This window comes from Ambystoma mexicanum, chromosome 8 (assembly GCF_040938575.1).
Source record: "Ambystoma mexicanum isolate Mex_15411 chromosome 8, UKY_AmexF1_1, whole genome shotgun sequence".
NCBI lineage: Eukaryota > Metazoa > Chordata > Amphibia > Caudata > Ambystomatidae > Ambystoma > Ambystoma mexicanum.
Genome location: NC_090929.1, coordinates 1,698,883,258 through 1,698,908,589, shown reverse-complemented (window position 1 = coordinate 1,698,908,589; position 25,332 = coordinate 1,698,883,258). Strand labels below are relative to the sequence as shown.

Here is a 25,332-nt window from a genome sequence, read left to right as displayed (position 1 = left end):
AATAGCGAATGCGGAACTAAGTATGGCAGCGGGTAGGCTGTCCGGAATAGTGGTCAACAGGGAAAAATCCTTACTGTTTCCCCTGGCAGGCCTACGCGCAATACCGACGGATCAATTGCCGCACTTGGGTATCACATGGGCCCCGAACACCTTCAAATACCTGGGAGTGGACATTTACCACGACACCATGGAAACACATGCAGGTAACACACAAGTAGCCCTAGACAAAATCGAAAACGCCATGAAATTCTGGCAGACGTTGCCGTTGGGCATGATAGGCCGGGCGGCACTGCTAAAAATGACGGTCCTACCCCGACTCTTATATTACTTTACAAACATCCCATATAACATACCAAGGTCCTTCTTCAAACACCTACACACCATGGCGAGAACCTTCCTGTGGGGAGGGGGGAGAAACAAGGTGGCACTAGACACACTACAAAGAAGCTATGAATGGGGGGGCATTAAACTCCCAGATTTTGAATACTACTACTTGGCAGCACAACTCCAATTTGTGGTGAGATGGCTGGGAGAAGAGACCTCGATAGACACAATACTTATGGGACCAACACTCCGGAGATACCACCTGAGAGAACTACTATGGATAAAAGCCGCCCAAGCCAAAGACCTACCCAACATAGCCCAACTAGGCCGGACACTATGGAAAAGAGCCTGGAAGATACAAGGCATACGAGACCCCTGCTCAAGACATATCCCACTGGCGGGGCTGGTAGACACCCGAGTGGCCAGCCTGGCCACGTATAGAGCACAATGGGAGGACAGAGGAGTAGCACAAGTAGGGGACCTGTGGCGTGACGGACAATGGGTTGAATTCCAGACCCTGATGGATGAACAAGATGTACACAGGGGCCAATTCATCCTGTACAATAGCCTAGTTCGGACAATAAAGGAGAGGTGGAACACCATGCCGGAGCCTGAGGACACCGAAGGAGAACTAGATGCATGGTATGATGTTTCCGAGGGAGGACACACTGTGTCCAGACTCTACGAGCAACTACTGGGATACACCAACAAAAAGACATTAAAAGCACGAACGAAATGGGAGGAAGAACTACAACAACCCTTCGAAGATGAGGAATGGAACAAAGTCCTCACGTACACAAAAAAGGTGTCCAGGAACGCCAGGTTTAGACAACTGCAAATCTACATAGTGCATAGAGCATACCTAACTCCCAAGAGAATGTCGAGGATGGGAGACGGACAGACCCGGTGCTGCCCGCGCTGCGGAGACGAACAAGCCAACATGGTGCACATGTTCTGGTCATGCCCGCAGATAACAGACTTCTGGAATATGGTGAAAGAAAAGGCGCTGACAGCAGATATACATATGCCGGCAAGATCGCCAGCAACATATTTATTGGGCCTGTTCCCAAGGGGGCACCGGCAGATGTCACATGTGGCAAAAATGAAAGACTTGATGACAATATTAGCGAAGCGCCGCATAGCGATGGCATGGAACAAGAGCGAAGGCCCCTCGAGGGAGGGCTGGTGGGCCGACCTACAAAAATGGGCAATAGCAGAGACGGCAGTCTGGGCGAGAGCCACGCAAAAGGGGGAGAGCAACAGTGGGACCAGACTACTGGCATGGAACTCTCTGGTGCAGGACCTGTTTGGCAGCAGAAGCAGGGATGACACGGACGACCCAAGCGACTCAGGAAATTAAGAAATTGGCCCGCCCACGCCGACGGGGTACCGCATAACTTAGAGAAAGGGAAGAAATGGGAAGAAGGAGACTAGATCAGGACCAACGCACACACTGAACAATGCAATCCTACCTGGAAAGGCCAGCGAATACACACATGGACGAAAGCAGAGGAAACTCCCAGGGAAAGAAGGGAGGTCGCCAAGAGACCGGCCCCCCACTATAAACTCGACATCTGTTTGAGCCAGGCCCGAGGAGGCATCGGACCATAAACATACTGCGGCTGCCTTCGGGGAGAGGGAGGGGGGAGGAAGAGGGAAGAGGGGAGAAAGGGGGTTATGTTATGTTGTAAAACCAATAAAAAGAAGTTAAAAAAAAAAAAAGTATGGCAGCGATATGGCAGTTGCAGAACGTAATGATGCTTGAGCGTACGGTGCTGTCGCTAAATTAATCACAGATTGTAGGCAAAACGCTTGGGTGTTAACGTAGGTACAGAGATCATGAATCGACACAATTGGGTTGAAGCGGGCAAGGTAGACATGTGCATCTGACTATTCCTACCACGGCATAGGTGCCATTGCCACTAACAAGTCATAAGGCAGAACAAGCGTAAATACAAGTGTAAGTTAGAGTAGGCATCGAGCGCACCACTCATAATGGACAAGGGCGTAGGTCTGGAACGCATACAGCGAATGGGAGCGGGTATACACTAGCTGGGGTTGAAAGCGCAATGCTGTCTCAGATAGAGAGAGTACAAGCAGTGAGTACCTACATACAGTTCAAGTTGGTTGGTAGTCGTGCAAAAGAGGGCCACAAACATAACAAGGCTAAGCCACAGGGAAAACCAAATCAGGCTAGTGTACCTTCTGGGGACAAACCAGAAGGAGGTCAGAACAAACCCCCATTCATCAAAACATTTGGTAAATGTTATGTTTGTGGGTCAACTGACCATGTGAAAGGGGATCCCAGATGCAAGGGTAAACCTTCAGGGGTCTACACCGTCTACATAGCCCTCTCCCCAGTGGATGAAGTAACAATGGCAAGTGGAAACTTTCACTTACTGGCTGAGGAACCCATGACAGTCTCAGCCAGTGTCTCCTTAGTGTCCCTGGGTCTGTGGTAACAACAGAATTTAGATGTATATAACTTTATCCCAGATAATACTAAAGAGTATTATTGTCACAATTTGCTCCCTTCGCTCCCGTTCCCACCACTTGGGGGCATGATTTCGGGTTTATTCCCTACTGGACTTTCCTTCCAAACCTTATGCCACAGTACTGTGATGTATTGGGATCGCTAAATCCTTATTTTCCAAGCTACTTCCCTTCCGGATCCATTCCAGGTTTATGGCAGCCAGCATGCTGCTTTGATCAAATGACTATGCTTCCCAGAATGCCTGGCCCACAGTTTCATCTCCACCCTTGCAGGACAAGGCAGGGTGGAGGATAGGCAACATCTGTGGCTGCAGGTGCAGCAAGCAGCACACCTGTGGCGTGTGCTCGTTAAGCAGCTTTAAAAGCCTCAGTTTGCTTCAGTCCAGCGCTGGTCATTGATGCAGTGTTCCTGTTTGTGACTGGTCCCTTGTTCCTGGTTCTTAACCTTGTGCCTAGTTCCAGGTTTCTATTCCTTGTTCCTTATCCGTGGATTTTGAATGTATGTGTTTAATTGATTTCTGCTTCCTAGATTGCCTTTCTGTCTTCCTGTTTGCAGGCAGCATTTCTCAGTGCTTTCCCTTTTGGCGCAGTCCAGTTTGCCTGTGTCCTATATTTCTTTGACTTTTGCTGCAGTAAACCTTGATGCTTTAGTCTTCCTCTTTATAGATTTAGCTTCCTGCCTTTTTTCTTGGATGGGTGGGGGAAGTCTGCCTTTGTGATTTCGTTTTCCCTGCTCCTGTTCCTTCACTTTCTCTTTTACATTCCAAAACATTCCATGTTTTCCCTTGCACTTCTGCATTTATTTCCCATTGATTATTAGGCGTGGTGTGCTGTTGTAGCTAGCTCCTGTGTGAATGCCTTTGTTTTCCCACTATTCTGTAATCACTATTCCTACTGGCCCCTTGTCTTGAGTCTTATGTATTTAGTTATCCTCCCATTGCTGTTATAGCCTTTCTGGGTCACTGTTTGATCAACAGGGTTCGTGGGCTTGCTGACATTAAGTGGTATTTCTCGTCCTCGTGAGTACTGCTTTTAAGTTCCCTTATTCAATACCATCAAGAGTGTTAGTTCACAGATCCTGTCGTTGCTTGCCCTCTACGTGGGCATAGCGCTGTTAGTACCTGTAACAGCAATTGTGGGTAAGGAGCTTGCTGACTTTACTTGCAGTCATAAGGAGCTTCTAAGTGCTTACCGCACATCCCTTTTCATGTATTTGTATTGTTGTCACACTCTATTTGCACTCCTGGGTTTTAGTATACCTGTGTCTTGGTTCCTGTGTGCATGTTGTTTGACTCAAAGCTATTCACTGTGTGATTTTGTGCACATTTCCCTTGCATTATTCACTGCCTTTGTCCTCACCTGACAATTATAAAGGCAGTGTTCTTGTCAATGGTCAGGGGACCCCTGCCATTTGAGACACTGGGGCCAGCATAACTGTAGTTGATGAATCATTTTTCAAGGTTGAGGATGTTGCTAATGCACCCAAAATCTTAACTAAGCTTGCTGGAGACCCTGTCCAAATGCTTCCACAGTTGCCAGCTCACATCCAGTGTAATGATATGACTGTCAAAATACCTGTAAGTGTGCAGAGCGAAGTACCAGGGAGAGTCCTGTTGGGGAATTACTTAAAGACTCTTGGAGTTGTATCAATCACCCCCAGGCCTCCCAGCAAAAGGAAAACGGGAGCAGACTAGGAAGGCCAGAAAAAGTACCTTAAGGGGCTCTCCAGAGGAGATTATAGAGGAAACTATAACTCCCAGTCCACAGGACTTACTGACTGCAATTTCTAGGAAGAAGGAGGACAAGGGGCAACCTAAAGCCTCCAGGAAGAAACCAGACAGCACTCCTGTGCTACCAACAAGGACATCCCTGAGAGGAATGTCCAAGATCACACCTGTGATCCCTCCACCAGCTGAGGCTGAGTGTGTGGAACAACCTTGTGTGGTTGAATCAGCTGCTGAGGAATCAGAGCTGGAAGAGGACCTTGCTCCTGTTGGAGATATGGATCCTGCAGACCATCCTGCGCTGCATTCTTTACTGGCAGAAGGTGGACCCTGTAGGGCAGACTTCAGCAGAGGTCAGAAAGAGTGTCCTACTCTTGAAGGTCTTCACCAACAGGCAGCTTCCCAGCTGGATGGGCAAGAGCCAGGGAAGCATGGGTTGTACTGGGAAGATGGCCTCTTCTACAGTGAACCAACAAAGTCTACCCCAGGAGACTACAGAAGACTTGTAGTGCCTCTTGAAAGCAGACTCCAGTTCCTACAGTTAGCCCATGAGATACCTTTGGCTGGTCACTTAACCTTTAAGAAGACCAAGGAAAGGCTCTCTTTATATTTCTACTGGCCTAAAGTGGGCTCTGATTTAGATAAATTCTATAGGAGCTGTCAAACTTGCCAAATCTCTGGCAAGAGTGGAGCCAAGAATGTGGCACCCTTGGTGCCTCTCCCAGTGGTGGGAGTTCCTTTTGAGAGGGTAGGAATCAACATTGTTGGTCCCTTACACCCTCCCACATCTTCAGGAAACAGGTTTATCCTGGTTGTAGTAGACCATGCTACTAGGTATCCTGAAGCTATACCTACGAGGACTGTTACAGCTCAGGCTGTTGCTAAGGCCCTACTTGGTATTTTTACCATGGTAGGTTTTCCTAAGGAAGTTATCTCTGACAGGGGTTCCGGTTTTATGTCTCACTACATGCAGGCCATGTGGAAAAACTGTGGAGTAACTTACAAGTTCTCAACTGCCTACCATCCTCAGACAAATGGATTGGTAGAGAGGTTGAACTGTACAATGAAGAGCATGATAGGTGCTTTAGAGGAACCCCTTATAAGAAAGTGGGACCTTCTACTGCCATGCCTTCTCTTTGCATACAGAGAAGTCCCTCAGGAGGGAGATGGATTTTGTCCCTTTGAACTTCTTTATGGCCATCCAGTTAGAGGCCCTTTGGCCCTAATTAAGGAGGGGTTGGAGAGTGCTTCTTCCCGCAAGCCAGTGAGAGTCACTGACTATGTGATAGGTCTCAGAGGAGAATGTCACACATGATGGCAGAAGCATCACATAACTTAAAAGCAGGGCAGGCTCTGGTCAAACATTGGCATGAAAAGAAGGCCAGCATGGTTGAGTTTACTCAAGACCAGCACATTTTAGTTATGGTACCTACAAGGCAGAGGGCCTTACAGGACAAATGGATAGGGTCCTTCAAGGTTTTGGGTAAACTTGGAGAGGTCAACTATCTGTTGGATTTAGGCAATCCTAAGGAGGCTCCCAGAGTCTTTCACACCAACTGTTTAAAGGCTTATGTCTCATGACCAGAAGTGGGAGCTTTGCTTCTAGCTTCAGCCCAAGAGGAAGAGGAGAGTGAACCTCTACCTGACCTACTCAGAGGCGAGCCTTTAGATGAGAGAGTAGAAGGAGTAAATCTCTATTCTCACTTGACACCTGAGCAACAGGAGTGTTAAATCAGTTTGCCTTCCTGTTTTCACTTTCACCAGGCTTGACCCCTTGGAGCCAGCATGATATTCAAACTGGTGAATGTTTACCTGTCACAAAGAGAGGTTACAGGATGTCTGCTCATGTAAAATCCCATATAAATGAGGAGGTCAACAAGATGCTTGATCTCGGGGTAATAGAGCCCTCTACCAGTCCATGGTCTAGTCCAGTTGTTCTAGTACCAAAGGCATGATCCAAGGAGTTGAGATTCTGTGTGGACTATAGAGCTCTTAATGCAGTCACCTAGACTAATGCCCACGCTTTACCAAGGACAGATGAACTGGTTGATAAACTTGGTTCAGCCAAGTACCTCAGTACATTTGATCTAACTTCAAGCTATTGGCAAATAGCACTGCCAGACCATGCCAAGGAGAAAACTTCATTCTCAACCCCAGCATGCCTCTGCCAGTTTAAGTTAATGCCTTTTGGTTTAAATAATGCACCTGCTACATTCCAAAGGATGGTTAATCAGGTTCTGAATGGGATGGAGGACTTCTGCATGGCATACTTGGATGACATTGCTGTGTTCAGCCCTACTTGGCAAGAGCATGTTTACCACTTAGGATACGTTTTGCAGGCTCTTGAGCAGGCCCATCTGACCATAAAGGCTATTAAATGTCAAATTGGTCAGAGTAAAGTGGTCTACCTTGGACATGAGGTAGGAGGAGGTGAAATCAGGCCATCGCCTAGCAAAGTACAAGCTGTACAAAACTGGGCCACCCCTACTACTCAAACCCAAGTGAGAGCCTACCTAGGCCTTACTGGGTACTATAGGAACTTCATAGAGAACTATGGGTCCATAGCTTCTCCCTTGAATGTGATCTCCTCTCCCAAATTCCCTAAAAAGGTCAGGTGGAATGAGGAGTGCACTCAAGCATTTGAAGGCCTAAAGAAAGCCCTTCGTCAAGCTCCAGTCCTAAGAGCTCCTGACTATAACCAAACCTTCATTGTGCAGACAGATGCTTCAAACACAGGCATAGGTGCAGTCCTTAGTCAACTGGATGAGAAAGGTAGGGAGCACCCCATTTGCTTCATCAGCAGGAAGCTGAAGGAACAAGAAACAAGGTGGGCAATCATTGAGCGTGCTTTGCTATTGTGCGGTCACTGAAGAAGTTTAGGCCATACTTGTATGGATCTACTTTTGTGATTCAGACTTACCACCAAACGACTAATACTAACCCCCACTGTGCAAGAAATCTAAGTGTAAACTTGTATATTATATGATTCTGAAATATGATATATCTTGTGTAACAACCCATCAATAATGGGCTTGCAAATGATTATGTATGTCTAACAGCCTCATCAGGCTTTTTTATGCAACATCAGATAATAAAATGTATGAAATTATTTTTTGGTGCTCTCTAATCCAAATACAGATCGAGTGATATGATCAGTTTTATGTGTGCTACAAATACTACCGGCCAGTGCCAGACAGGTGGGTAGCTTATGTCCCTGTTTTCTATAAACTCTTCCCTGGTCAGTGCAGGAACCTCCCGACGTCCTCCTTTTTGTCCCCATGACTGAAGCACAGGAACAGCGAGATCTGATCGAACAAGGAACAACTGCTTCAGCTACAGCTGTCTTCATTTAAAAAGGTACTGTGCAAACGCGGTCCAGAAATCTTTTCTCCCATTAAGAAAGTGTGAAACTTTCCTCAACTACGAAGGCTTGTCCTTCCCAAAACATTCGTCAAACTTTTCGCCTAACCAAATTCTTTAAGAATCCGTGGCAAAGACTGTTATATACCAGAACTGTGCTATCCTATACAAAAGACTCTGAACCATTGACTTTGGCCCAGGCCTGTTGAGAAGAATTGCTGGTTGTATTTAACTGAAACCCTTTGCCCTGCCTATGAATGTATTTGGGCTGTCTATTCTTATAGCCTTGTCTTTTCCTCCCTTTTCTAAGTATCTGAAGTGCCATTTTGCTCCTACTTCATTTTTTAGCTAAACCTGTTCAGTTACTTACCGGTTGGATTTTTGTGGTGTATTAGTGTGTGATATTGAGCTGCTTATGCTAGTGTAATGTTTTATAAATGATTGAGTAAATAAATGTATATGCTTTTACCAAGAAACCTTGAATAAGTGTTTACTTGAATCACTGTGTTGGTTGGTCCTTTGTGTAACTTGTTCTACTGCACACAAACTCTTGAGATATGTCTGGCTGCTCGCTACCACTTTACTGTGTAGTACAGGCTTGTACCAAAGGTGAAATTGTGCTTACACTTGTAGTCCTAATTGTCTGTAGTGTTCCCAAAGGGTACTGCAGGTGATTCTGCCTAACACACACAGAGCTTGGAGTTCCAGAGTTCTTCTGGCGGACATGATGACCACACTGAAGGCTGTTTTCCAAGAGAGCAACTTCATCTCACAATTGTGCACCAACTTGCTCTCGGCTTCATTAAAGCAGGTACTGATGTCATACTGTCAGGAACCCATTAGGTCCTCCTATGTGTTTGGACTTCATTTTCACCTCTGTGATTTATACCTAGGGATCTCCATCCGCTGCCATGCTTCTTTCAGTGAATTAGACACACTCTGTCGAGGAACGATACAGGAAAGACAGGGCGGCAAGTGTAGCCTTCCAAGACAGTCACACGTCTCCCCAGGCTTCTTGTCAGGTGCAGAATTCCTGGTGCTGAAGGGAAGGAGCAGCGCATCTACCTGGAGCATCGGCAGATGGGTGTCTTCAGGTGTCCCCAAGATTGGTGACTGCGGAATAACATCATATGTTACTGTTTGCTTCAGAAATCTCAAGCAGCCGAATCTTCTGAGGAGAAAGGTCCTGGCTGTGACACTGCAATCACATGTACTGATGTGAAGTGTGGCTGCTAGCCCACAGGTGTCCTGCATCCTTGGAAGCACCCAGAAGGGCACCCATAGTGTGATGTAGAACAGGAGTCTGATTCTATAGAACCCTGCAGAAAGCCATCAGCACTAGTCTGCATGGCTGTGTTTTTACAAGATACTTCTACTATACTCTTATTCACCCAAACACCCGTGACGACAGAAAAAGAAAGCTCCTTGAAATCACCTTCTAGGCGCCCCAACCTTAACTTGAATCTGAGCACTTGGCCAGGACCACCCCACGGCTCTGTTGGCTAGCCAGATGGGATAATATTACGGTGGTCCTTATGAAGTCACTTCATGATTTAAAGAAATTCTGAGGGAACATGAACATTTCCAAAGGGCCTCATTACACGGAAGGCGGTAATGGTTAACGGCCACCGTTAATGGTAACGGTGACCGTTAACCATTACCGCCTTACTACGAGGTCCCTTAGCGGGTTGGTGCTTTAACGCCTGCTTTTTGCAGGCGTTAAAAACCAACCCGCTAAGGGACCTCGGAGCTAATTACGGCACCGCAAAATTGCGGTGCCGTAATTAGCGCCTTCCCCATTCCCATAGAGCCCTATGGGGCAGAAATGGGAATGGGGAAGGGCAATGGCGGAAGGGGGATTTACCGCCCCTCCAACCTTGGAATGGGGCGGTAAATCCCCTTTCCGCCAAGGCGGTGCCGGTATTTTACCGGCATGAGCCATGGCGCTAATAGCGCCATGGCTCACCGCCTTCCGTGTAATGAGGCCCAAAGTCTCTGTAATGCTCAGGCTTTGCTGAGAAAAGCCTCCCTTGGAAGCCATGCAAACTCCTACCTGCTCAGCCTGACTCTGGAGTTTACCATTGTGAAATTCCTTTAAATTGGGACTTTTGTCTTTTCCTGGCAGAGGACTGTCTCATTAACTAACACTGGCCTCATCCATCTCTGCGGGCTTATTGGCTTATGTGGAGCTGCCAGAGTGCCCCAGGCTCCTCTAATTTACACTTTCTGCTCTTGATTTCTAGGTCTTTATCTTGGTAGGCAAACATTTGCCCGTTATTGGTTGAAACTAACTGGCACAAAGTCTGATTCTGGACCAAAGAAGTGCAAGGGCACCAACCGCTTCTAGGCACTGTGCCCACACCTGTACTATGGATTGGTGCAGTGGTGGATAAGTCATAAAGGTAAAATAGGTAGAGCCAATAGGAGCTTCCCCACATCAGTTCTCGAATCCATTTTATTTTAATCCAATCCCAATCCTACCCCTGTCTGAGCATTTGCACTAATGTACAAACAGAGCATGTGACTGCTCCTACCTGCTTGAGTTGTTGATGGTGTAGTTGATGTAACTGCCCCTAGAAAAGAAAACAACAAGATGTCATATTGTCATACAGTGTAATCGTCCAGAGAGTAGTTATTTAATGGACATTGTGTACCCCGGGAATGGCACGGCTCCTTCTCTTCTGTACTGGTTGCATGGACCGAGGCTAAGCAGAAGCGTCCGAACAGCAATAGTAGGTAAATCGCAAAATAAAAGGAATTTACAAAGAAGGTTCCATGAAGTTATTTTGGAGGTAAACCCTCCGAGATACCACCAAATGGATGTACAGTTACCACCACTTGGTCCCAGGGATTTACCACAGGATTACAAATGGTGGTAGGTGGTGTAAATATCATTTTTCTGGAATCCACAGGACTCCATTGGGGATTTTTTGACAGAATTACAACTGGTGGAATTACGAGTGGTAATTCCATCGATTCTTTTTTGGGATGCAAAGTGGAGGTACATCCTCCATTTGTCCTCCAAAAATCAGCAGAATTACCACTTGTAAATCCACTGGTGGTAATTATGCAAAAGCATGTAATTTGGCTGTGCGGGAAAAATGAGATAAGGGAATTACCTCCTCTTTTTTCCTGCACCGCCAAACTCGTAATGAGGCCCTGATAGCCCCTGAAAGGGATAGACAGAGATATAATACCCGCTGAACACTATAGGAACTATACTGAAGGAGGGAAGAGATAGGCAAAGCATGTTAAGAGAGTGAAATGGTTACTTAGACATGTTTTGGGCCCAGTAGGAAAAGGGGACCTAACCAATCTCTGGTGTCCAAGGTAAAGGGCAGGGGATCAGAGAAGTTAGAAGGCCTGAGAAAGGCCCCTAGTCCACAAAGTCCCTCCTTTAATCTCTTTAAATGTTTTGAATTATGGCAGGGGAATTATTATCAATCTCGCAGGAGGAACTGGGCACTGAAAATGGAAGAGTCCAGCAATGTAACAAAGGTTTTACTGTGTTTATTCAAAATCAACGATAGGGATTGAGAAGAACAAGTTACTTACCAACTGTAACGTTCTTTCGACTGGATGTTCCTCCCACGTATTCCTCATCTTGTGATAATCGTTATCACCAGCTTCGCTGCTTCGGAAAAAAAATTTCTCTGCAGAGGGCGCTGTGCTCGAGGTCGTGGCGTTGATTGTCCCTCGACGTACTCCGTACTCTGTCGACGTCACCAATGGTATAAGTAGCTCGAGCCGCGCCCGTTGCTTCAGTTCTGTTTTTTCGATGAAATATATATAGGAGGAACACCCAGGCGTGTCCCATGACCGATACATTCTTCGTGAGAGGAAAGTGTAAGAACACGTAAACTGTACTGTGGGGTTGGATGGGAGGGTCGATGAGGAATACGTGGGAGGAACATCCAGTCGAAAGAACGTTATAGTTGGTAAGTAACTTGTTCTTCGATGGATTGTGTCCTCCCACGTATTCCTCATCTTGTGATAGGCTCCCATAGCAGTATCAATTTTTGGAGGTGGGAGTACCATTTCAGTTTTCGTGGACAGAATGCAGAACTGCCTTTGCAAAGAAACCCTTGTTACAGATAAGCCTAATTTTTGACCAGTGTAACCCACAAACAGTTGGTCAACTTGTTTCAATTTAGCCATCCTAGAAATGTAAAAACTAAGAGCCCTCTTGGGATCTAATCTGTGTAATCTCTCCTCTTCTTTGTCCAGATGAGGAGGAGAATAAAAAGTAGGAAGTACTATTTTTTGTGACAAATGGAAGTCCGAGACTACTTTTGGCAAAAATGAAGGTTTAACTTTAAGGACTACTTTATCTTTATAAAAAAAAGTATATGGTGGTTTGCATGAGAGAGCCTGAAGTTCGCTAACTCTGCGGGCTGATGATAGGGCCACAAGTAGGACAGTTTTTAGAGTCAAAAGCCTCAATGGACATGAGTGCAGAGGCTCAAAAGGTATGCAAGTCAAGAATTTTAATACTAAATTTAAGTCCCAGGCTGGTACATGAAAAGGGACTGGAGGGTACACATTAGTGAGCCCCTTTAAGAATTGAACTATTAACGGTATTTTGAGATATGAAACCTCTTCAGAGGAGCGCTTGAAAATGGATAGCGCAGCAAGGTATCCTTTTATTGTTCCTATCTGGAGCCCCAGATTAGCTAGATGTAGCAGAAAGGAAAGCACCATTGGGGTGCCACACTGAAAAGGGTCCACATCCTTGTCTTTGCACCAGTTCCTAAACCTATTCCAGCGACATTGGTACAAAGACTTTGTTGCTGGTCTTCTGGCCAAAAGCAAGATTTCCATTACGTCATCCGGAAGATCCCAATCCTTGTATCTCAACCTCTCAGAAACCATGTGTGGAGGTTGAGTGTTTTGACCTCTGGATGGAGAACCCGACCTTCCTCTTGCGAGAGAAGATCCTCTCTTTGCGGAAGACGTATTGGAGGGCAGATGGACATGTCTAGACGGTCCGGGTACCACGTCCTCCTGGCCCAATCCGGGGCAATTAGGATCATGGTTTTCCTGAACTTTCTCAACCTCCTGATTACTTGAGGAATCACGGGGACTGTGGGAAACGCGTACAGCAGTGGAAACTTCCACTCCACTACGAATGCGTCTCCCAGAGCTCCTCTTTGAGGAAATTCCCTTGAGCAGTACTGATCGCACTTCCGATTGATCACGGTGGCGAACAGATCCACTTGAGGGGTTCCCCAAAGGGCGAAGATCTCCAGAAGGACTTCCTGAGCCAGCTCCCCCTCGTGAGAGTCCGTGCTCTGCCTGCTCAGAGCGTCTGCCGCCAGTTTCTTCTATCCGGCTAGGTGAATTGCCGACACAGAGATTCCTTCTCTTATTGCCCAGAACCAGAGCTGCATTGCCTCTCTGCACAGTGGCAGTGACCCTACTCCTCCTCTCTTGTTGAGATAGTACATGGCCACTGTGTTGTCCGTCATTATCAGAACATTCTTTCCCTGTACAGAGGGCAGAAAGGCCTTCAGAGCTAGTCTGATTGCCCTCAGCTCTAATAGGTTGATGTGTAGTTTGGACTCCGATGGAGACCAACGACCGCTGATTGTCAGATCGTTGGTGTGTGCTCCCCACCCCGTGAGTGAGGCGTCCGTCACTACCATTATCTCCGGCCATGGTTGCCAAAAAGACTCTCCCTTGAGAATGTTGTTGTTGCAAGCCCACCATAGAAGATCCTGAGCAACTGCGCTCGGGACTTGCAGAAGATCCGACATATTCCCTGAGAACTGGGACCACTGAGTTCTGAGTGCCCATTGAAGGGATCTCATTCTCAATCTGGCCTCTGGTACAAGAAAAATGCAGGATGCCATGAGGCCGAGCAACCTGAGAAAATCGAAGGCCGGTAGACGTTGGGCATTCTGGAATTTTGTTACCATCTGCTGGATGTGGAGATCTCTCACTTCGGGAGGTGAGGCTTTTCCCGATGAAGTGCTTTTCCCAAGACTGCTCCGATAAACTGGAGTTTCTGGGATGGTATCATGTGGGACTTCTTGAAATTGAGGGAGAAGCCCAGTTTGTGGAGGAAGTGGCAGGTGATCGAAAGATGTTCCTGAGCTTGTTCTGGAGAACTTGCTCTGATCAACCAGTCGTCCAGGTAGGGATATATGTGAATACCTCCTTTCCTGAGACTTGCTGCCACAACCGCCAACAGTTTGGTGAAAACCCTCGGGCGGAGGTCAACCCGAATGGCAGAACTCGAAACCAATAATGAGAATTGCCAATCGCGAACCTCAGGTACTTTCTGTGCTTTGGATGGATTGGCACATGAAAGTAAGCATCCTGAAGGTCCAATGATACCAACCAATCTTGGAGTTGGAGAGCCTGAAGGATCTGAGAAAGAGTCACCATCTTGAACTTGTCCTTCCTGAGGAACTTGTTTAAGTTTCTCAAGTCCAAGATGGGTCTCAGTCCTCCATCCTTTTTTGGGATGAGAAAATATGGGGAGTACCAACCCCTGTTCCTCTCCGCTACAGGTACCAGTTCTATGGCACCTTTCTCTAGCAGGGTTAAAATTTCCTGCAACAGGAGCGGATCCAGAAGTTTGACGGAATTGGCTCCCGGTGGATGATTCTGAGGCCTTTTTAGAAAGGGGAGACAGTAACCTTGGGCTACTGTTTCCAGTGCCCAAGCATCTGAGGCAATGCCCCGCCATTCCTTCAGATGTTGAGAGATCCTGCCTCCCATTGGTGTTTTGTGTAACAAGGTCTCAGAGGGATTTGGAGGCGGCTGCAGGAGTGGCTGAGGGTACAGATGCCGCTCCTGAGGCTAATTTTGCACCTCTTCCCCGTGTTCCACGAGGGAAGTTCCTTTTGCCCCTTTGAGAGGCCTGTCCTCTTCCTCTACCAAAAGAGGAGTAGTATCGAAAAGAACAACCCCTCCAGGAAGATGAGCAGGAATAGGTTTTTAGAGGCTGGCGCAAAGAGGCGCTAAGTGATTTAGCTGCTGCTTTCGAGGTCTGAAGTTTTTCAAGGCTTTCATCAGCCTTTCTGCCAAAGAGCCTCGAGCCATCAAAGGGCATGTTGAGGAGTCTAGCTTGCACATCCGGTGCAAATCCCGACTTCCTCAACCACGCAAATCTGCGTAGCACAACGCTTGCAGCCATGGATCTGCTGATACTATCAGCAGTATCCAGTCCAGACTGGAGGCATTCCCCCATTGCCTCCTTCCCGTCTTTGACTATATTCAGGAAGCCTTCCCTTTCCTCGCCTTCCGGAATATGATCAGCCGCCGCTGTGATACAGTCCCACAGGGTATGGGTAAACCTGGCTAGGGTACAGGTGACATTTGCCGACTTAAGTGCCATACTGCCTGACGTGAAAACTTTACGTGCCCAGGCGTCAATTTTTTTATCCTCTCTATCTAGAGGGATAGTTGGATAAGCAGTTTGTTTCGAAGTGGATGCTGCTTGAATGACTAAACTCTCTGGAGTCGGATGTTTATTCAAATATTCTGGATCCGATCCAGCTGGTCTGTATTTTCTTGGAAAAGTGCTGTCTGCAGCAACAATGGTTTCTGGTTTCTCCCAGTTTTTCTCCACAGTCCTTTGAAGGGCCCTGTGAAAAGGGAGAACAGGATCCTTCTGAGGTCCCTTGACGATAATATCCATCATGTCATCTTGTTCAAAAATGGGTGAAGTATTACCCCAACCCATATATTCAACTACCCTGGTCATAAGACCCCTGTACCCAGCATCTGCATGCTCTGCAGGATCAGGTTTGGCAAACTCTAATTCTGGGGATGTGTCAACTCCACTGGCAGCATGTAGAGTATCACTCAGGTCTCTCATTCTGGATTCCTGGTTAATAAGTTCTTCAGGAACTTGTCTTGTCCCATAAGTAACTCCCAAAGGAGTAACTTCGTCTTCTTCTTCTGAAGCAGACTCTTCATAAATTGCAGACATAGACTTGAAAAAGTCTGATCTGGGCAAAGGAGTGAATCTCCTTTCTTCCTCTTCCATCTGCTTCAAAGGAAATGGCAAATCCCTCGAAGTTTTCGAGGGTGTCTTCGAAGTCTTCGAAGTTTTCGAAGATGACGTCGATAATGGCGTCGATGACGCATGTGGTTTTGGTGTCGAAATTATCGACGTCGACGAAGTCGTCGAAGTCTTCGACGATTTGTGTTTCTTGGCTGGCACCGGAGAGGTGCTCGACTCTCGAGGTTTCTTCGACGGTTTTACGTTGACTCAAGGTTTTGTGTATTCATCGACGCTACTGGTCTTAGCCATAGTAGCCTTGGACTTCCCTTTGTCGTGCAACGGAGCGACCTTAGGGGTATGGCTTTTTCGAGGTTCTTTCGAGGGGGTCGAGGCCGCATTCTCGAAAACCTCCATCATCTTTTTGCGGAATTCTTCCCACTTACTGGGAGAATCCGATTTAGTCGGACAACAAATTTCTTCGGTCGAATCTGATGAAGAAGATGATGAGGGAGATCTATGTCTCCTCTTCATTTTTTTCGATGACGACGAAGAATGTCTCGATCTACTTCTAGATCAAGATCTCTTCGAGTGCCTATGGCGATCCGATCCCTTAGAATCGGTCGCTTTCTCATGTTTTTTTGACGAAACCTTTTTTGAGGCCTCCCTCCCCACCGACAGTTTACCTCTCCTCTCACGAAGAGCTTTTTCGGGCATCGATTGGCAGGAGCCGCAGTCGTCGGTTCGGTGACTGGAACCGAGACACCAGAAACAAATCCGGTTGGGATCGGTAATCGACATCTTAGATCCACAATCTGCACACTTCTTGAACCCATTCCTGGGTGTCAAAGGTGTCGAAGATAATGACATTTTCTTCACAGAAAATAGAAGCGCGCCGTTCTCGATAGCGAAGCGATCGGAAAAACGGAACTGAAGCAACGGGCGCGGCTCGAGCTACTTATACCATCGGTGACGTCGACAGAGTACGGAGTACGTCGAGGGACAATCGACGCCACAACCTCGAGCACAGCGCCCTCTGCAGAGAAATTTTTTTTCCGAAGCAGCGAAGCTGGAGATAACGATTATCACAAGATGAGGAATACGTGTGTAACGCTCACCTGACTCCCACGGAGGCGCTGGTCTAGTCTGGGTTGCTGTGGCCTCTTCGAGCGTGATGCGCAGAACTCAGAACACCGACTGAACAGGACCCTCAAATCTTGCTTGTCCCGTAGGAATATCCTTCTGCAGATGAGAAAGGGGATTAACAGTATGCAGAATAGTGTGCTTGCTCCCCCCTTGCCCCCCTTCGCTCCTCTCTAACTTCCTCCGAAATCCCCGGTTGAAGCTCACCTTATGGTTTGAAAGGATGAACTCTCAATCCTGCTTCTGGTGCAGGGGCGCGTGTTTGTCCAGTTACTTCACTGGTTTTCAGAGTGGCGCTGGCAAAACCCACTTGACTTTTCCGAGCGGAACGCCGTAAGTATGAAGATTACAAAAGTTCAAGTGTTGAGCCTCCTTTTCTGTTGCCTTCCTAACCTGTGATCTGTCCTTTATTTCAGGTGCAGAATGAAGGTGATGCGTTGGGGGATGGAATTGCCGATGGTAAACTCAGGTGAGTTAGCGATGTGGGCGATCCCTCTTAATGTCTTTATATTCCTCCAGTAATGTCTTTTGTCCTTTCCCCATAGGGGCCCGTGTGCGGTACCTGCCAACGAAGCGGCGCCGACCCGAAATGAGGAATGGTCCACCAACAGAAGGCCGGTAAGTGTTATGGCGGAAAATTAGGCTTTCCTCATGTGTTCCTTCTGCTCACCTTTTGTCACTTCTTCTCTCCCCTAGGCGCAGAGATGTGGCGACCGGTGCAGACAGTCGCGGTGGAGCCAGAAAAACTCCCCAGGACAGGTGAGTGAATCGCGGCGCTGCAGCGAGCAACGCGGTGCTTTTAAATGAAAGTCTTTTCTCAGGAAGGCTGGCGTGAAGGTTCCGGATGCAGGTAAGAAGTTTGATAAAATTCTTGGTTTTCACCTTTCTCTTCTCTTCTTTCCTTACAGGTGTTCCAGGATCGAGGTGGGCGTGGCTGGAGACCAGATGCAGGAGCAGACACAGTGGGCCTCATTACGACCCAGGCGGTAAGTTACCGCCTGGGTCGTACCCTTACCACCATGGTGTAAACTATGTTTACACCATGGTGGATGGCGGATTTACCGCCCCATTCCAAGGTGAGTGGGGCGGTAAATCCCCATTTCCCATTTTCCCCTTCCCCATTCCCATTTTTGCCCCATAGGGCATAATGGGAGTGGGGAAGGCGCTAATTATGCCACCGTAAATTACGGTGGCGTAATTAGCACCATGGTCCCTTAGCGCCATGGATTTTAATGCCTGCAAAAAGCAGGCGTTAAACTCACCATGGCGCAAAGGGACCTCGGAATCAGGCGTTAAGGGTCGGCGCCATTTACGGCGCCGTTAACCCCTTAACGCCTGATTCGTAATGAGGCCCAGTGAGCGTTCAGCTGCTTGGATGCAGAACAACGCGAAGCGTGAGCTACTGTCTGGGCGTGGCTTAAACAGCCCCCAAAGTAGTTCCAGGTAAGTATCCTTCCCTGGCCACGCCCGAGTGGCAAAATAGTCCCAATGAAAAAATAGTCCCTTTCAGGTCTCAGGGAGGCCTGAATCTTGCAGCATGGTCTGCATCAGGTAAGTGCACAAAACACCTTCCTTTATGAGCCTGGCGCCTATGGCGCCAGGACTGATATCCAACATGAGCCTGGCGCCAAAGGCGCCAGGACAGAGTCCAAAGAGCCCTTACAAGGGGCAGCTGGGCTTTTACCCGGGGGCATGATGCCTGCTCCCGGGGGTGCTGGGCCCGGCCTGGTGCTCCGGGGGTAGGCATCATGACAGCACTCCCCCCCAAGGCCCCTCCCAAGGTCGTTCCCTCTGGAGGTTTCGGTTTGTTTGGGAAATTCCGATGGAACGTTTTTACCAGCCGAGGTGCATGTACGTGGTCGCTGGGTTCCCAAGACCTTTCCTGAGGCCCGTACCCTTTCCAATCAATTAGATAGAAAAGTTTTGATTTTGAGATCTTAGAATCCAAAATGTTCTTCACCTCGAATTCAGGCTCCCCATCTATCTGGATTGGTTCTGGTGGCTTTATTAATCTGGTTCCTGGTTGCACTGGTTTCAAAAGTGACACATGAAAAATGGGGTGAATCAGCATGTTAGCTGGTAGATCGAGCTTGACTGCCACTGGGTTCATTATAGCTTTGATCGAGTAAGGGCCCAAATACCTTGGATTCAAAGTTCAAGGTCCCTTGAGCAATAAGTGTTTGGTAGCCAACCATACTTGATCCCCTATTTGGTATGGAGGCGCCTCACTCCGATGCAGATCCGCATTCTTTTTCCCTTTCGCTTGTTGCAAATGTGCAGTTGCATCCTTGAAGGCTTGAGTTATCGTGGAATGCAAATGGTCCACTGCGGGCATTTCAAGGCTCAGAGGTGAGTCCAGGTCTGAAGTACAAGGGTGATGTCCATATAAAAGGGGCTTTGTCCAGTTCCAGAGTGTACCGAGTTATTGTATGCATATTCGGCCACCCATAAAATATCCTTCCAATTACCCTCCGATTGGTGCAACATACATCGTAGGTATTGTTCAAGGGTCTGGTTTGTTCTCTCCATCTGACCATCGGTCTGTGGGTGGTGGCTGGTTGAGAGTCTTATGTCGATTTGTGCGAGTTGACAACACTTTCTCCAAAAATGAGAAATAAACTGGCTTCCCCGGTCGGAGACTAGTATGGACGGGAATCCGTGCAAACGGATGATATTTTCGAGGAATTCCTTGGCAAGGACAGAAGCTGAAGGTAATCCTTTCAACGGAATAAAATGGGCCATCTTGGAAAATAAATCCACCACAACCAGAACAGTATTGTATCCATTGCAGCGGGGCAGGTCCGTGATAAAATCTAGTGACAAGGTGTGCCAAGGTGCTGGTGGAATGTCTAAAGGCTGAAGAACACCGCGGGTTTTGTCTTTTGGCCTTTGTTTTGGGCGCAAACTCCACAGGACATCACGAAAGATTTAATATCCTTTCGCCAGGAAGGCCACCAGAATTGTTGTTTAATTTTTTCCTCAGTTTTGGCAATGCCAGGATGTCCTTCCATCAGGGTATCATGATGACGGGAAATTACCAGTTCTTGCAATTCCTTTTCTGGCAGAAATAAGAGTCCTTGGAAGTAAGGTAGGCCATCGTTGACCGAAAAGTAAGACCCCCTTTGGATCCAATCCTGCAAGGCTGTAGAGTCCAGGAGTTGTTTTACCCGTGCTTGAATGTCTTCAAGGGATTGTAAAGAGGTTATCCCCAAAATTCTTTGTTCGGAATTATCGGCACAGGTTCTGAGTTTGTGTCTATTTCTCCCATTCCTATTTGAGATAGCGCGTCCGCTTTGCCATTCTTACAGCCGGGGCGGTAGGTGATTACAAAATCGAACTCAGCAAAGAACAAAGCCCATCGGAGCTGACGTGACGATTGAGCCTTGGCAGTTTTTAAATGTTGTAAGTTTCAGTGATCAGTGATCACGGTGATGGTATGCCTGGCGCCAAGAAGATAGTGCCGCCAAGCCTTAAAGGCGGACTTAATGGCTAATAATTCCTTGTCGGTGATTGCATAATTTACCTCAGGCGCCGAGAACTTTCTGGACCAAAATGCTACGGGGTGCAGTTGGTTGGCTTCAGGGTCTCTCTGAGACAGGACAGCTCCCATGGCTAAGCTGGACGCGTCGGTTTCGACTATATATGGGAGATCGGGACGCGGGTGCTTCAAAATAGGTGCGGACGTGAATTTAGCTTTCAATTCCTGAAAGGCCTGTTCGGCTTCCTCGGTCCATTCGAAGCGTTTATTTTTCCGCAAGAGTGCATTGATGGGTTGTACCACACGTGAAAATTCCGGGATAAATCTGCGATAAAAATAGACAAAACCAAGCATGCTTTGGACACCTTTCACCAAACTAGGTGATGGCCATTTGAGGATGGCATCCACTTTTCGTGAGTCCATTCGGACCCCTTTAGGTGTCAGGATGAATCCAAGAAACTCAACCTCGTGGTATGGAAAACACACTTTTCCAGCTTTGCAAACAGTTTGTGCTGGCGCAATTTCTCAAGGACAGCCCTGACATGCTTTCTGTGATCAGATTCCGAAGAGGAGTACACAAGAATGTCATCGATATATACGACAACACAAACATCGATGAGTTCCCGAAGGACATCGTTCATGAAGAATTGGAAGGCAGCAGGCGCGTTGCACAACCCGAAAGGCATCACCTGGTATTCGAATAATCCATATTTTGTTCCGAAGGCCGTTTTCCATTCGTCGCCTTCTTTTACTCGCACCAGATGATAAGCCCCCCGGAGATCTAACTTGGTGTATACGCAAGTGTCCTTCACCTGGTCAAGGAGTTCAGGGATCAGAGGCAGAGGGTAACGGTTTTTAACAGTTATCTGGTTCAATGCGCGGTAGTCGATACAAGTTCTAAGGTCGCCTTCTTTTTTGGGCATGAAGAACAAAGCCGAGGATGCCGGAGACTTTGACGGGCGAATGAAACCATTGGCTAGGTATTGATCTAAATATTGTCTCAAATGCAGATTCTCAGGTTCAGTAAGGGCATAAATCCTGCTACAAGGGGGTTGTGCACCGGGCACCAGATCGCTTTGGTAATCGTACGATCTGTGGGGAGGTAACATGTTGGCCTGTTCCTTTTGGAAGACGTCCTGAAAGTCTTGGTATTCCGGAAGTAGTTGCATGGAGACAGAGGTTACAGACGCTAGACTAATCTTCAGATTTTCTGGGTAGCAGGTTTGTGCACAATCCGGGATGGTTATTCTCTTCGCTCGCCAATCAATTCGAGGATTATGTGTCTCTAACCAAGGGATTCCGAGAATAACCTGAAACTGTGGAGCCTTGATTACATCAAACACAACTGCCTCCCGATGGCCGTCCGGACCTATAAGTGTCACCTCAGCAGTGGAATGTGTTACCGGTCCAGAGGCAATTTCGGTTCCATCGACTGTGGTGATGACATCTTTGCTGGTTTTAGGACGCAGAGGGAGGTTAATCCTAGAGACCAATTCACGATCCACATAGTTTCCTATAGCCCCACTATGGATGTATGCCTTTATTGCATGCAACCGCTTAGGCTGTTCCGGATCTACGAGGACCATTGGCACAATGAAATGCGAGGTCTGAGAGTTAGTTTTCAAGCTCGGCAAGCGGGCCCCTACGCTTGTCGGGCGTGTTCGTTTCCCGAAACAGAGTCTTCATGGTTTTTATCAGTGGCTCCTACCACCTTCTTGGGCGGTTTTGCCGGGCAATCTCGTAGAAAGTGTCCAGAGGACCCACAATAAAGACATAATTGCATCTGCCGTCTTCTTTCACGTTCTTTTTGAGTTAAAGGTCCTTTAACCCCTCCGATTTGCATAGGCTCAGAGACATCAGCACCCTTGGGGTTAGCGTGGGTCTTGACCAACACCCGGGTCTCAAACTTGGACCGATCTGCTGTTCTGTTTTGAAGTCTGTGATCTAATTGGACCACTAAGTCTATATATTCTGTGCATTCTTGGGGCGTATTTACAATTTGGGCCAGGACATCTTTAAGTTCTCCGCGTAGACCTCGATAAAATAACGTGATTCTTTTATCCTCTGGCCACCCAGTTTCCACAATTAGTCTATTAAAGGTTGCAATGTAGGATAGGAGGTCCTGATTGCCCTGTCGCAGGGATAGAAGTTCGTCATCCAGAGCCTGCCCCTGAGAGTGTCGAGCAAATAACCTTTTCATGCTTGCTTGAAATCCTTGAAAATCACGGAGAATCGGGTCATCTTGAGCAACCAGTGGAACTGACCAATCGGCAGCACAGCCGCTGAGATATGACAATACAAAGGCTACCTTGGTCTGGTCATTAGGGAAGGCCCCAGGTCTGCATAGGAAGTGCAAACGACACTGATTCATGAATACGGCGAATCGTTTGGGGTCCCCAGCAAAGCGTTCGGGTGGGGCCAGCGGCATGTTTCCAGGTAGATTAATCTGCACAGGGTTACTGGGAACCACAGGAGCGGGGTTCCCCCTGGAACCGGGTAGAGGAGTGTGTCCAGCTTGAGCTTGCAAAAACTGTCTAGCCAGGTCATTAGTTCTTTCCTTTGATACAATCACTTCCCTCCTGAGAGCATTAGTCTCTTGACGAGCGGCGTGTACTTCGGCCCGTAATTCCCCCAGTAGTTGGGCCAACTGATCAGTCTCAGAAGTTTCCATAGCGCCTGGGTGGGAATTTGTAGGAAGGCTTCGCGTTCTGTAACGCTCACCTGACTCCCACGGAGGCGCTGGTCTAGTCTGGGTTGCTGTGGCCTCATCGAGCGTGATGCGCAGAACTCAGAACACCGACTGAACAGGACCCTCAAATCTTGCTTGTCTGGTCCGTAGGAATATCCTTCTGCAGATGAGAAAGGGGATTAACAGTCTGCAGAATAGTGTGCTTGCTCCCCCCTTGCCACCTTCGTTCTTCTCTAACTTCCTCCGAAATCCCTGGTTGAAGCTCACCTTATGGTTTGAAAGGATGAACTCTCCATCCTGCTTCTGGTGCAGGGGCGCGTGTTTGTCCAGTTACTTCACTGGTTTTCAGAATGGTGCTGGCAAAATCCACTTGACTTTTCCGAGCGGAACGCTGTAAGTATGAAGATTACAAAAGTTCAAGTGTTGAGCCTCCTTTTCTGTTGCCTTCCTAACCTGTGATCTGTCCTTTATTTCAGGTGCAGAATGAAGGCGATGCGTTGGGGGATTGAATTGCCAATGGTAAACTCAGGTGAGTTAGCAATGGGGGCGATCCCTCTTAATGTCTTCATATTCCTCCAGTAATGTCTTTTGTCCTTTCCCCATAGGGGCCGGGGTGCGGTACCTGCCAACGAAGCGGCGCCGACCCGAAATGAGGAATGGTCCACCAACAGAAGGCCGGTAAGTGTTATGGCGGAAAATTAGGGTTTCCTCATATGTTCCTTCTGCTCACCTTTTGTCTGTTCTTCTCTCCCCTAGGCGCAGAGATGTGGCGACCGGTGCAGACAGTTGCGGTGGAGCCAGAAGAACTCCCGAGGACAGGTGAGTGAAGTGCGGCGCTGCAGCGAGCAACGCGGTGCTTTTAAATGAAAGTCTTTTCTCAGTAACGCTGGCGTGAAGGTTCCGGATGCAGGTAAGAAGTTTGGTAAAATTCTTGGTTTTCACCTTTCTCTTCTCTTCTTTCCTTACAGGTGTTCCAGGATCGAGGCGGGCGTGGCTGGAGACCAGATGCAGGAGCAGACACGGTGAGCGTTCAGCTGCTTGGATGCAGAACAACGCGAAGCGTGAGCTACTGTCTGGGCGTGGCTTAAATAGCCCCCAAAGTAGTTCCAGGTAACTATCCTTCCCTGGCCACGCCCGAGTGGCAAAATAGTCCCAATGAAAAAATAGTCCCTTTCAGGTCTCAGGGAGGCCTGAATCTTGCAGAATGGTCTGCATCAGGTAAGTGCACAAAACACCTTCCTTTATGAGCCTGGCGCCTATGGAGCCAGGACTGATGTCCAACATGAGCCTGGCGCCAAAGGCGCCAGGACAGAGTCCAAAGAGCCCCTATAAGGGGCCGCTGGGCTTTTACCCAGGGGCATGATGCCTGCTCCCGGGGGTGCTGGGCCTGGCCTGGTGCTCCGGGGGTAGGCATCATGACAGCGTGGGAGGACACAATCCATTCGAAATGAACAATGCAGCATTCTCCAGGATTGTATCTCATCGATCTTCATCCTATGGTCCAGTTTTGATGCTGTATGATGCCACAAAATAAAGATACACCCTTAAAAACCTAACATGGATCAGGATTGCATAGTAAGGTACACTATATCCAGACTGTATAGGGGGCCAGTACATTGATTGGGGAAAACATATCTGGTGGCTCCTTCTGAGACCACCTCCAAATGTTGCAATTACAAACATGTCAGGTTAGTGTGCTGTGATCGAGCAGTGCAACAACATGTGAGCTTAACGTGGAAGGTGGATAGGGACTGGGCAAAGAGGGTCTTCTCAGTCTCCAAGCTTTGGAAATTAACCAGGCCAGGTGCAACTAATCAAGGTGGCGAGAACGGCCCCGCAGGTGCAGTATGTTCTCAACAAGTTACCATCTCTGATCTCTTAGGCCATGAGAAAGAACGCTAGGCTCTGAACCTGGTATTACTTTTGTCAAAGTCAAAATGGCTTTTATTCGACCTATTGGGAGCATGGGTATACAAAAGAGACAAACATAGTCACAACAAATTAATAGGGAACAATGCGTAAGAGCATGAATGTACAGTCAATTATAAAACAACATAGTTCATTAAAATCGGTACATGAATGGCAGATGTAACCAATGTAACCCGCAGGTGTAATCTACGGAGGATACACAGAGCAATCTGTGGAGGCCATCTTGGGTTAATGGATT

The 25,332-nt window shown here is 47.7% G+C and overlaps 1 protein-coding gene across 1 annotated transcript in view; it reads right to left on the bottom strand.

The window, feature by feature from the left end:
- The window catches only part of LOC138473470 (deleted in malignant brain tumors 1 protein-like), a 170,820-nt gene that overhangs the window by 91,391 nt on the left and 54,097 nt on the right, over window positions 1–25,332 (bottom strand). Inside the window, exons 7-8 of the mRNA XM_069612116.1 lie at window positions 25,031–25,118; window positions 10,436–10,474 (exon numbers count right to left, since the gene is read on the bottom strand). Coding sequence (XP_069468217.1) covers window positions 10,436–10,474; window positions 25,031–25,118 — 127 coding nt within the window. The remainder of the gene's footprint in view (window positions 1–10,435; window positions 10,475–25,030; window positions 25,119–25,332) is intronic.